The sequence below is a fragment of the Rhamphochromis longiceps genome, linkage group LG8 (genome assembly GCF_057381845.1).
Source record: "Rhamphochromis longiceps isolate RC_006_pf linkage group LG8, R_longiceps_female_GT1.1, whole genome shotgun sequence".
In the NCBI taxonomy this organism is placed as follows: domain Eukaryota; kingdom Metazoa; phylum Chordata; class Actinopteri; order Cichliformes; family Cichlidae; genus Rhamphochromis; species Rhamphochromis longiceps.
The window spans coordinates 18695925-18709415 of NC_140564.1; the positions used below are offsets into that span (position 1 = coordinate 18695925).

The window sequence follows — 13491 nt, forward strand, 5'->3', positions numbered from 1 at the left end:
AGCTTACTAAGCACGTTGTGTTACTTTATTTAAAGAATTAAGCAGTTGTTACCTCTAGTTAAGCTCAATTTTAATGACGCATTTGCGAGTGGATATGTTTAAAAAAATCAGACACTTTTGGTTAAGTAAAAACAAACAAACAAACAAACAAACAAACAAACAAACAAACAAACAAACAAACAAACAAACAAACAAACAAACTCTTTCAGGTATAATAGTTTAGCAGTGGAATATTCCAGTGGCGTGAGATGAACAGCGAGGGTGGTTATTAACATTCCTCAAATCTCAAACAGACTGAAGTCCACAGAAAAATACAGTGCAAACACCCATCTGCCAACATCTGGACTCCACCGTCCAATGAAAAGCAGTCGCAAAACTAGCACAGACCAATCAGAAGCGACAATCTGAGCACGAACACGTCGTCTTGACTAGGACGGTGACGCTTGAAAGGAAACCAGACTGGACCGTGCAGTTTCAAAACATTAGTGCAATAAATTCATCTTTTAGTGTCCTAATGGGTGCCATTCAGGGGTTCCCCAAATGGGAGCGAAAGGTACGCATGTTTTTGTGCCTTTTCGGTTTGGTTTTGTCTGTTTATGCCCTTCACGTCGAGGTATCCAGGGAGAGAAACCCAGATTACAGAGCGCTGTGCGACCTGGGGGAGTCTGTAAGCTGCTCCAGAGTTTTTACCTCAAGGTATGATTTGACTCCTGCTTTTTGTTTTCCCTCATGCCTGCGCTTTTTGTGCAGAATCAGCTTACCTCGATCTGTTTTCAAGTGACCACTGATCCATATCTGATCCTAACCTTGTCTTCCAGCTGATACTTTAGCATATTTTTTCTAGCCTTTCTACCCCCATTGAATTGCCACGTGTTCTTAATTTATCTGAAAAAACTTTAAAGCAAGTAGCTTCCCGTTTCACATTGTGAGCATACAAGGTATATACATTTATTTTGACATTTCTTGTCATTTTTAAGAGAATAAATCTTTATTACACGCTTAATGTTGTACACTCAAGAAATAATTCTTTGCCCTCATAAACATGAAGCAATAATTTTAAGTAAAATTTAGCTGTAATGTATAAAATCGAAGGTTTATTTATTAAAATAAATAATCATTAATTAAAATATGTTGATTATAAACTGTGTATACCATTCAAGTAAATTTCATTTGCTTAAATTTAACATTTAACATTGTACTTATGTAACAAAATTACATAGAACATTTACATGTATTAAGTTACTGAAAGTAAGCATTTTGGCCATAGATACCTTTTGTGTACATTTAAATGGTCATATCACATTTCATATCTCTGTAAGGCTGATTATATTTCACTGGAATAAAGAAAGAAAAAAAAATATTGTTCATTTTATTTTGAAGAAATTGCTGCCCTGACTGTTACTTCTTTCTTTCTGGCAGATGGGGACGTGGTTTTGGTTTGGTCCAGTACTTTGTGGCCAAAGATAGTCCTCTAAACCAGCCCAACAGTGTTCTTGGCATCATATTTTACACTCTGCAGATGGGCCTTGGTTAGTCTGTGATTGTCTTCTTTAAATTACAGTGCATTGCTGACAGCTTTTTATTCAGAATATCATTTGCAAGTCAATGTGTTTGTGATCCATGGCAAGCACAAGTATTTCAGGTATTTGAAGATTGCATAATATGTATATGGAGCAATACATTTACTCCACTCTGGACGTGAGACTGTGTGGAATTTCCCAATGATGTACTATGTTTGACTGAGGTCCTGATATCCTCTCTATTTGACTTTTTTATTTACAGGACTGTCTGTGTCTAAAAAAGCAGCAGCTTTTTTGGTCTTCTCCTCCTGGGTCTCTGTGGCCGGTTCACTCTATCTTGCATCTATTCTCGCATTTGTTCTGGGAGACTTCTGCATGGTCTGTGTCTCCACGTATATTGTCAACTTTGCATTGCTCTACACCAACCTGAAACGGAGGAGAGCAGTTCAGGAAATTAAGGAAAAAGCCAGATAGAAAGTGTTGCCTGTGAAATGTAACAAATGTTCCCTCCCTGCCTTCCTGAAACCCCGCTGGATTCATCTCACAGTATTTTGCCAGTGTTTATATGAGTTTACATTCAGTATTTTCACAGAAAAACAACTGGAGATTTAACTCTAATATCAGAATATCTATAAGTTGGTTCTCAATACAGAAACTTTGTTGTGCAGCAGCTACTTTTGTATATTGTTATTAACTTGTAATGATTAAAACACATTTTTGAATTCTGACTGTTGTTGTGATTGAATTCTGGGCTGTTATATGGTCAAATGTGTTAAAAGTGGCTATACAGGTCTCCACATTACATTTACTCAGTCCTACCAGCAGATGGAGATAAATGTCTATTTAATAGCAGTTCAAACAAACTTTATTGGAACGACTTTTCAAGTTACCCGTCCTCCCCAAGAAAGTCACCGGACCTACAAAAAACAAAAAAAAGGATGATAAAAAATAAACAAATATATCTAATAAAGTGTGCATCATTAAATATGTACAGTTTTTAACTAATTTATTAGACCACATGTCATAAAAAAGAACAAGCAGTGGCAGCTCATTAGCTCGCCTTCAAAGTAAAAATCTGATTATTAAAATTAAATTTATTTCAACTGTGGTTCAAAAGGACAACGACAAAAACAGTTAATATGGTAAAATGTGTATTGTTATTTCATGGTGCAAACACCTCAATTTCTTACATTTAATGCTTTGTCTATTTCTTACTTACCTGAGAACTGATGAAAATAATAAGTAAGATGACAAGTTTGAACCGTTTGCGCAGGAAAATGTACCGAGCCTTCGAAACAATCTGAAACAATCTCCACAGTGACATCTGCTGGCCAATGTGACTATCGCCACATCTTTTTAATGCTGCTCTGTGAAACAAATGAGGCAGACAAGCCCCGCAATTCCAACAAAACGACTTATTATAACAGACTGTCAGTAATGGTGATGAGCACATCTTTTGGAGAAATCCAAATCCAACCAAGGCAAGAAAAACATTGAGACTGTTAAAGACAGCAGGCAGTAACCGTAATAAACAGTGTGCTTCAACAAAATTATATTGACTATTGACATATTTTACTGAGCTCACCCACCAGTCTCCGTTTTTCTCGCCATGTCTATATGAGAGTAATCGCTGAATAAGATATTTACACATTATTTATATATCTATACAATATCTATCTAATTACACTTTTAATTCCAGTCTTTAAGTGATTAAATGGTGTATATTGGTCTTTAAAATTCACAGCAAAAATAGTAATGAAAGATGTGGTATTGTTTTCTTTTACACATGTGAGTGTAATAAATAGAAGAGGTAGTATCAAAAACATTAATTCAGTAATTACAAATGATTCTGGTTCATAAGAAAATAGAATCCTGGCGCTTCCCATGCATACTGAAAACACATTAATGCTCTCCTTTGCAGATTTCACATTTTTCAAAACCATCCTCTGGATTGGACTCATTTACAGGCCAGCTTTGGCCTGTAGCCAGAAGGGCAGAATGACAGACTTGCACTAAGTTCTCATAATAAATAAATAAATAATAAGAAAGAGAGACTAATTGGCTTGCTGAAGGTGGGCAAGAAGATAATGGAATCAGAGTGATGATAACAGAATTAAATTTAGATAAGTATAGCACATGTAAAGTGTAAACACTCTGGAATCCAGGCAGACACGAGAGCACAGACTTCTTGAACTTTCTGTAGCATAATCAATCAAAAGTAAAAGAAAATACAAATCTAAAAAATACAATCACTTTATGCTTCCTGGCTTCACTTTTTAATAACTTCGAGTGTATGAAAATCTGTTCAGTGTGATAACGTTTGTAGAATTCAAATCACTGGCCCTCTAAACTGTCATTTGAATCATGTTGGTGTGTCATCCTAGACCGGCTTTCAGTCACATCAAATCAGCTGGTCAAGTCATTCTCTATGACTTAACTAACTTTGACTGTAATCAAAGCTTTCCATAACATGACTGTTGTCATTTTATTTCACCCAAAATTAGTCAGAATTTCCTGAGAAGGTAGCCTGGGATTCATCACCAGCAGACTAACTTGTAAACATGGTGAGATTATATCAAATTTAAGTGATTTCTGTAGATATACACTGACCAACATTACACTAACCTTATTATAAAAATATATCAGTTTATATGTTGTGTTATTTTTAGTAACAAATAAGTAATATTTTCCACTGCTGAAAACTTTTTGTTTTTATGTAGCTTCCAAAAAGATGGCAGTTCATGAATGACTGGACAGCTCAAACGAAATTACGCAATATTTTCTCATGAAAATTTCTCATTTCATTATTTCCTCTTTTTCTTAATCACCACAGTTTTCTTCCTGATACTTTTCCAATTTAACACTAGTGACATATCTTGAACTCTTCACTTCCCTATACTTCTCTTTTGTAACAAATTTTGACCAGAGATAACTAAGTTTGACTTTAGCATGTTTTGTTTTGGCTCAAACAGTGGAGTGGGGTAAAAATATGAAGGTTAATGCTTTGCATTTTACTGCAGGTGAAAGAGTATACACGGCTTGTCCTTGTGGCATGTGCACAATAACTCTCCTATAAACCTCTTTCAGATTTTAATGACTGATTAGTTGCATGAACTACAAAAAGTAACGTTGTCTTCTAATTCTGTTTTCCCGACTACCTTGTTGGAAACAGTACAGGTTACAGTGAAAACAGTTCCAGTGTTGATGTCTTGATGTCACAAATGTGCTTACACATTGAGCTTACACAAGTAAAACAGGAGAAAGAAGATGAAAAAGTAAATTCTTGACACAGTTCTGGTGTGAAGACTCAAAACACACAATCACACAAAAGTGCAAATCGCTCTGATTAACACAAGGTCATTGCCGTGATGTAAAAAAGTGCTGATTATGTACATTTTTTCTCCAAATAGCACCAAAAATGTTAGCTAATCCTGGCTATATTTAGTTATTTTCCTATTCTGGTTGAACTGGGCTTTCTTTGCATTTGCTGTGCACAGCAGACGTCCAGTGAACAAGTTAGAAGGATTTTGTCTGTCAATGGTCAACAGCCCATATTCAGTTACAATATATTTATGAAGTGATTATAACTCAGCCTTTTACCGAGTTGAAAATTGTGTTTCACAATGAAGAAGTAAAATAACACACACACACACAAATGTATATATATAAAAATGCTCCCTCGCCCCTGCGGGCAGTCTTTATCCTTCAAGCTCAGGTCCTCTACCAGAGGCCTGGGAGCTTGAGAGTCCTGCGTAGTATCTTAGCTGTTCCAAGGACTGCGCTCTCCTGGACAGAGATCTCGGATGTTCTTCATGGGATCTGCTGGAGCCACTCGCCTAGCTTGGGAGTCACTGCACCTAGTGCTCTGATTACCACTGGGACCACCGTCACCTTCACCCTCCACATCTTCTCAAGCTCTTCTCTGAGCCCTTGGTAATTCTGCAGCTTCTTGTGTTACTTCTTCCTGATGTTGCTGTCATTCAGTATCGCTATGTCAATCACTACAGCCATCTTCCTCTGCTTGTCCAACACTACTATGTCCAGCTGGATAGCCATCACCATTTTGTCCATCTGTATCTGGAAGTCCCACAGGATCTTAGCTCGGTCATTCTCAGCCACCCTAGGGAGTTTCTCCCATTTTGACCTCAGGACTTCGAAGCCATACTCGGCACAGATGTTTCTGTATACTATTCTGGCCACTTGGTTATGGCGTTCCATGTATGCCTTGCCTGCTAGCATCTTGCACCCTGCTGTTATGTGCTGGATTGTCTCAGGGGCATCTTTACACAGCCTGCACCTGGGGTCTTGCCTGGTGTGATAGACCCCAGCCTCTATGGATCTTGTGTTCAGAGCTTGTTCCTGTGCTGCCATGATTAGCGCCTCTGTGCTTTATTTCAGTCCAGCTTTGTCCAGCCACTGGTAGGATTTATGTATGTCAGTTACTTCCTCTGTTCTTCCATGATGGTTCCCCCTCCTCTTCCTTTTTCTTGGGTTTCTGCTGCCTGAGGTATTCGCTGATCACAGGGTCTGTTGGGGCCATCTTACTGATGTATACATGGATGTTTGTTGTCTCATCCTGGACTGTGGTGCTGACACTCACTAGTCCCCGGCTTCCTTCCTTGTGCTTACCATACAGCCTCAGGATGCTGGACTTGGGGTGAAACCCTTCATGTATGGCCAGGAGCTTCTTTGTCTTGATTTCAGTGGCTTCTATCTCCTCCTTTGACCAGCTTATTATGCCAGCAGGGTACCTGGCCATGGGCAGGGTGTAGGTGTTGATAGCCCTTATTCTTACCGTTCAGCTGACTCCTCAAGACTTACCTGACCCTCTTCAGGTACTTGGTGGTTGCAGCTTTCCTAGCGGGCTCCTCGTCGTTCCCATTTGCCTGTGGGATTCCCAGGTACTTGTAGCTGTCCTCAATGTCTGCAATGTTGCCTTTTGGTAGTTCAAGCCCCCTCAGTTTTTCCCTCTCTTTGGTATCATCCAACTACACTTCTCCAATCTGAATAGTCATTCCGATGTCACTGCTGTATATCCTGGTGGTGTGGCTCAATAAATCGATTGTCTCATTCACTCTTGGCATACAGCTTGATGTCATCCATGTAGAGAACATGGCTGATGACTGCTCCATTCCAAAGTAGACAGTCTTTTTGATGATATCACTGAGGGGGCTCAGGCCTTTGCAGAACAGTAGTGGGGACAGTGCATCTCCTTGGTAGATCCCACACTTGATGGTGACTTATGTAGAAATATAACAGAAATATAAAGAACTGCTAAAAAAAGCAAGCAGAAAAGCAAGAATAATGAGATGAACTCGCAAAAAGTTGTAAGGTCTAAAAGGTGTAGACTTAAAGTGCAGCACAAAGCTTCTTCAGATAGATGATAAAATAGCACAGAAAAATATCTACAGAAACTGTGCCTGAAAAAGGAAAAAAAAAGTTGAGTTGATTGGAGGTGTGGTGCTTGTATTTGGAAGATTTTGCTGTGAACAGCCAACATGCAGTCAAATAGAAGGCAGGAGAATAAATCGGCTGTTCTCCACAGAACCATCGAAGCTGTATTCTGAGTGGCAGGGGAACAATATGAGAACAGCATCTCAGACTCGACCAGACTGAGCAATACTGGAAGAGCATAAGGGAGAAGGAAGCAGGACAGGACAGTAATGCTTGGTGGCTAGTGGATCTACTAGCAGACCACAGCAACCTCCCTGAACAGAGTCTAGTGTGGACAAATGTCGAATGAAACACATAAAATTGTATGCAAACTAATACATACATACATATAAATACATAGAATCAGAATTAAACCCCTACAACATTACAAAGACACCTAATCCCCACATTTATCGCCTGTCTGCATGTATGAGGACATGATAACAATCCACCCTCCCTAACCATCATCTGGTGACTGCTATTTTTAATTATAATGACCAAATCCAGTGATTTATATCATGAGCTGTCTTTTGCAGGAACAAGATGAATAACTCAACTAGCTGATGCCAGACTGTAGTGTTTTTTGTTTTGTTTTGGGGTTTTTTTTTAGACTTTTCTTTTAGATAAGTCATACAGTACTCTCAGAAAGTGTTTTCCCCCTAACATTTTGTCACATTTTGTCATGGGAAGCTCATCATACAATTGTGTAAATTCTTTTTTACATTCTACACTTAGAATGCCCCAGGGACAAATTAAATTTTCCATTTTCAATTCAATTTATTTATACAGCACCAATTCACAACAACAGTCACCTCAAGGCACTTTATATTGTAAGGTAGACCCTAGAATAATACATACAGACAAAAAAAACATCAACAATCATATGACCCACTATGAGGAAGCACCTTGGTGACAGTGGGGAGGAACATCTCCCTTTTTATGAAGCGCCTTGAGGCGACTTTTGTTGTTATTTGGCGCTATATAAATAAAATTGAATTGAATTGAATTAACAGGAAGAAACCTCCAGCAGAACCAGCCTCAGGGAGAGGCGGCCATCTGCCGCAAGCGGCTGGGGTGAGAGAAGGAAGACAGAACAAAAGACATGCTGTGGAAGAGATTAATAACAAGTATGTTTCAATGCAGAGAGGTCTATTAACACATAGTGAGTGAGAAAGGTGACTGAAGAAGAAATACTCAGTGCATCATGGGAATGCCCCAGCACCCTAGACCTATTGCAGCATAACTAAGGGAGGATTCAGGGTCACCTGATCCAGCCCTAACTATATGCTTTTTAAAAAGGAAAGTTTTAAGCCTAATCTTAAAAGTACAGATAGTGTCTGTCTCCCAAATCCAAACTGGATGCTGGTTCCACAGAAGGGGGGCCTGAAAACTAAAGGCTCTGCCTCTACTTTTAAATACTCTACGAACAACAAACCTGCAGTGCGAGAGCAAAGTGCTCTAGGTGATACGGTATTCACTATTTTGGATTAATTGAAGGCTTTTAAGGGAGTTTTTATGACATCCTGATCATAATGAATTACAGTAGTCCAGCCTAGAAGTAATAATTGCATGAATTAGTTTTTCAGCGTGATTCTGAGACAGGATATTTCTAATTTTAGTGAGATTGTACAAATGGAAGAAAGCAGTTCTACATATTTGTTTAATTGAAGGTGCATATCCTGGTCAAAAATAACTCCAAGGTTCCTCACAGTGTTACTGGAGGCCAAGGTAATGCCATTCAGAGTGATGATGATGCTGCCCAGGGGAAGCATGTATAATATAAACAGAATTGGTCCTAGCACGGAACCCTGTGGAACTCCATAATTAACCTTAGTGTGTGAAGAGGACTCTCCATTTACATGTATAAATTAGAGTCTATTAGATAGATATGATACAAACCACTGCAGTGCAGTACTTGTAATACTCTATTGCTGTAATGCTCTAATCACTCTAATGGAATATTATGGTCGACAGGATCTAATGGTATCGAACACTGAAGAAGATTTGTAACATTTGTAACCTTCACTAAAGCTGTTTCTGTGCTGTGATGGGCTCTGAAACCTGACTTAAACTCTTCAAATAGGTCAGCCCTCTGCAGATGATCTGTTAGCTGTTTTATAACTACTTTCTCAAGAATTTCTGAGAAAAGCAAGGTTGGAGATTGGCCTATAATTAGCTAAGACTGCTGGGCCAAGAGATGGCCTCATAAGATGGCCTTATAAGTTCCAGTTGAACTACTGCCAGCTTGAAGGCCTGTGGTACATATCTAATTATTAGAGACTGGTTGGAGTAATTAATTGTGGGACTTCTTAGAGCAGTCTTGTAGCAATGGGCTCTAAAAGACATGTTGATGGTTTGGAGGAAGTAATTACTGCAATTAACTCAGACAGAACAATTGGAGAAAAAGACTCTAAATAAATGGTACTGAAAGGAGCTGTAGATAACACTACATGTGTGAGATGATAATGAGTAATTTTTTTCTCTAAAAATTACTCTTAAAATTAAAATTCTCTTAAAATTTTATTTGTGAAGAAGTACATGAAGTCATTACTAGCTAACGTTAAAGGAATGGTTGATAGGCCAAATTTTCAGTTTTGGGTTGGTGAATGGTCTGGCCTGCAGGCAGGGCAGTTCAGCACCTCGACTCGTCTTCTGCAAAGGTATGCCTTTGTAATCAGTGCAGTTTGTGGTTAAACATTGTCTTGCTAAAATATGCAAGGCCTTTTTTTAAAAAAATATGCCATCTGGATGGGAGCATATGTGTATATACTTTTCAGCATTAATTGTGTTTTTTCCAGATGTGAAAGTCACCAGTTCCATTAAACTGAGTGCTGACAACAAACCAGCAATTGAGAAATTTTTTTTTTCTTTTTTATGGTAGATTTCTTTAGTTTAAGACCTTCATTCTGGGCCTGTGGTACATTTAGAGCTCCAGATTTACCTTAATAATGTCTCTTTGCGTTTCTACATTCAGTTTCTGATCATTCTTAACAGGTTTTAATTAGTTGAAGAACATTCCTATAACACAATGCTTTCACTGTTATGCTGACTTGTATTGAGCAGCTGATTATTGATGCCACACTCATCATGGTAGAACTGAGACCAAACATCTGACCACTGCCATAAATCTAAGATATGCTGGAGTGTTGCACTGAGATTGTTTACAGGATTTCTGAAGCTTAGTTGGAATGATCACCAGGTTCTTTGTTACTTCGAGAAGCCTATCAGACTACTTTCGTTGGCCATTGTGGCCATTCTTTATAGCCTTAGCAGATCTGTTGGTTGATATTGTGAATGTCTCAGAGCTCTGCAGAAAGTTGCTTCAGTCTCACGGTGCATTTGGCTTGGTTATCTTACAAAATATTTTAACATGGTTATAGCTGTATAAATCTTTGATTTCAGGCAGTTTAGAATATCAGAGGTGACTTTTTAAAAAAGTATTTTATAAACATCTATAGATATTATGTTTCTGTTTTGTAACCATGAAGTATGGAATGATTCATGACGAGGCAAAAAAATTAACAGGAACAATTTTAGTGTTAGGGTGTAAAGGGAATTAGTCATAATGTTTTCTGAATGTGATGTAAATAGTTGTCACATCATGACAACATGATACTGGATAGTCATTAAAACACATGACAAAACCAGTAAATATTTTGTCACTGAAATATCATTTTATGTCGATATAGTAAACTGACTGACTTGTACAGAATTTCACCACAATCTCAGCAGATGACGCTGACTCAGTCTTTGGATATTTTACATATTTAATCTCCTTATTTGGTTCACAATCCACAGGGAGGTTTTTCGATGACTTTGAGAACATTAATGTGGAAAGAAGTACAGAACTGTAAAAAGGGCAGAAGTCTGTAACAAAAACTACTGCCAATATTCGTGTTTATTACAAATATGACATATAAAGAAAATTATATATATTTTTTAAATTGCACTGTGGTCTTTAAATCTTTGTCCCAGAAATTAAAGGTAGAAGGAAATGCTTCAGTTTTCTGGCGGTGGGATGTGCACATGGGCAGGGCAAACATAGTGGCAGGTGACACTCTGCTTATATATTTGCCACTCACTGCTAGCTGGGTGACAAGTACAAAAGAGGGACACACAAGAACTGTGAATTTACACAATGGCGTTGAGGCAGTGGACTCATTTATTTGCTTTGGTGAGCCTCCTGGCAGCAGGTAAGTCAGGCTTATGCCAACATGTGCATGCAACATAAATGTTTTTGACTTAAAATATAAATGCAAATATATATTTTCACTTAAAACCTTTTAAAATTGTCTCCTCTCATGAACAACACTGATCCTGTTGTGTTTCTTTCCAGAATCAAATGCTCAGCCTGATGGTAGGTAAAACAACAGTTTCTCTGATTAAAAAAACAAATCATTAATTCAAATTTATTATTTTTTAATATTAATTATGTATTTTAAAATAAAAAAATTAACCGGGATCCAGATAAAAACAGAAAAAATGTTTTCCGTGTTCCTACAATGATTTATGTTGCTTCTGAAGTTTGATCCTGCTGATCTTTGTTTCAGTATGTGGCACTGCTCCACTCAACGGCAGGATAGTCGGAGGTGAAGATGCTCCACCTGGATACTGGCCGTGGCAGGTCAGCGTGCAGCTACGTGGTAAACATTTTTGTGGCGGTTCCCTCATCAACAAAGAGTGGGTGATGTCTGCTGCTCACTGCTTCTCTGGGTGAGTAACACAAACATCTGTTTAATCTTTATACCTAAACTGATCCAGCTAGAACAGGACTTTGACTAACATTTGTCTAAAAGGCAAATACCAGATTGGAAATTCTAAAAATTATGTAATTCCTGAAACATTTCATGAACATAAATGTTGAAAAACTGACCCAAGCTTTCTTACTCTTCCAGCTCAAATGCAGCATAATGACAAATGTTTACAGTACATTTTTTTGTCAAAACGTCTATATTTTCTTTTCATTTCTATAACTTTAGTTCAAGTCCTTCTGGGTGGACGGTTTCTCTTGGTCTTCAGAGCCTGCAGGGTGCAAATCCAAATAAGGTGTCCAGAAATGTTGTCAAAATCATTTTGCACCCAAACTATGACAGTAAGACCTACGACAACGACATCACTCTGCTCAGACTCTCCTCACCAGTCAGATTCACTGACTACATCAGACCTGTGTGCCTGGCAGCGAGTGGCAGTGTGTTCAACAATGGCACTGATAGCTGGGTGACTGGCTGGGGTGCAGTCAAGGAGGGAGGTGAGGCTGTTGTTGGTGTTTCAGTGTTCATGTGTTCTGTGGTTCATTGGTTTGTGTGTAAACAGCTCCTCATCTTTCTTCCCATCAGTGGCCTTACCCTTCCCTCAAACGCTGCAAGAAGTGGAGGTGCCAGTTGTGGGAAACAGACAGTGTAACTGCCTGAATGGAGTGGGCACAGTCACAGACAACATGATCTGTGCTGGTGTTCTGGCAGGAGGCAAAGACTCATGTCAGGTAGGCTTCATCAGCTCATTTGGTTACATAATCAGGTGTTTCAAAGATTCTCAGATGTGTCCTCTTTATCTCTACAGGGAGACTCCGGAGGTCCAATGGTGAGTAAACAGGGCTCTGTTTGGGTCCAGTCTGGAATTGTAAGTTTTGGATCTGGTTGTGCTCGGCCCAATCTGCCAGGAGTCTACTCCAGAGTGTCCCGTTACCAGTCCTGGATCAAGTCCCGCATTCGCTCTAATAGGCCAGGATTTGTGCAGTTCATCTCCAGCGGGCTGGATCCTGACAGCAGCTACACCTGTCCTGGTCTCTAACAAGACTCTTAAGTGAGTCTGAATATGAATGGAAAAAATAAATATATATATAGCTTTCAGACTGTGCTTGGATCTCACTGATTATGAATCCTGTTTTACATCCACAGGGACATAACAGCAGAGTCTTCATGGTTCCAAGTTGCTGTCGTAACAATCACTGGACGTAAACTGAGCCATGCAGATGTTGACATCTTTACCAAAACCTGAAGATTTGGGTCATTCTTTCAGGAGATTGTTAGTGAAACATCATCTCCTGCAGCACTTTTGACAAGATTTCACCAGATTACTGAGTTTCCTTATTGCTGTCTTTTGCTGTCCTCGTTATCTCCATGTTCCTGTTGTTATGGTTTGTTGTTGTTGGAGGTTGAATTAGTTTGTTATTACAAATGACCAACAGATGCTAACAATCTTCATTAGCACCCATTTATATTTATTTAATGTACTAATGATGCTCAGATCAAAATGAAGAAACTAATTCATATAACCTGATTATTTTGTAATATTTTGGTATGTTTCTGTGAACTAATTATACATAAATATGTCTGTTCTGTGCATTCTCATGCTGTTGTCTAAATATAAATGGTATGATTATGTAAATTTAAAAGTAAATTTAAGAACTAAATTTAAATGCAATTCTAATTACATATAGAATATAATAAACATTCATTAAGCAGAAAAATGATTTTGTTTTTGACATCATTCAAAAGTAAATATTATATATATTATTTATTTGTGAACAATTTGCATC

General features: G+C 38.4%; 2 protein-coding genes and 1 pseudogene across 2 annotated transcripts; 2 read left to right on the forward strand and 1 right to left on the reverse strand.

Annotated features, from left to right (window-relative positions):
* Positions 1 to 403: 403 nt before the first annotated feature.
* On the forward strand, positions 404 to 2086 carry vkorc1 (vitamin K epoxide reductase complex, subunit 1). Its single transcript, XM_085416293.1, has 3 exons — positions 404 to 696; positions 1420 to 1529; positions 1783 to 2086. Exons 1-3 carry the CDS (start codon positions 515 to 517, stop codon positions 1992 to 1994), a joined length of 504 nt encoding a protein of 167 aa, XP_085272419.1. The 5' UTR covers positions 404 to 514; the 3' UTR covers positions 1995 to 2086.
* A 3154-nt stretch (positions 2087 to 5240) lies between these two features.
* Positions 5241 to 6552, reverse strand: LOC146663494 (uncharacterized; annotated as a pseudogene).
* A 4216-nt stretch (positions 6553 to 10768) lies between these two features.
* Positions 10769 to 13369, forward strand: LOC146663495 (testisin-like). The gene is made up of 7 exons (XM_085416300.1): positions 10769 to 11146; positions 11290 to 11310; positions 11504 to 11666; positions 11933 to 12201; positions 12290 to 12435; positions 12513 to 12755; positions 12851 to 13369. Exons 1-6 carry the CDS (start codon positions 11092 to 11094, stop codon positions 12741 to 12743), a joined length of 885 nt encoding a protein of 294 aa, XP_085272426.1. The 5' UTR covers positions 10769 to 11091; the 3' UTR covers positions 12744 to 12755; positions 12851 to 13369.
* Positions 13370 to 13491: the final 122 nt, after the last annotated feature.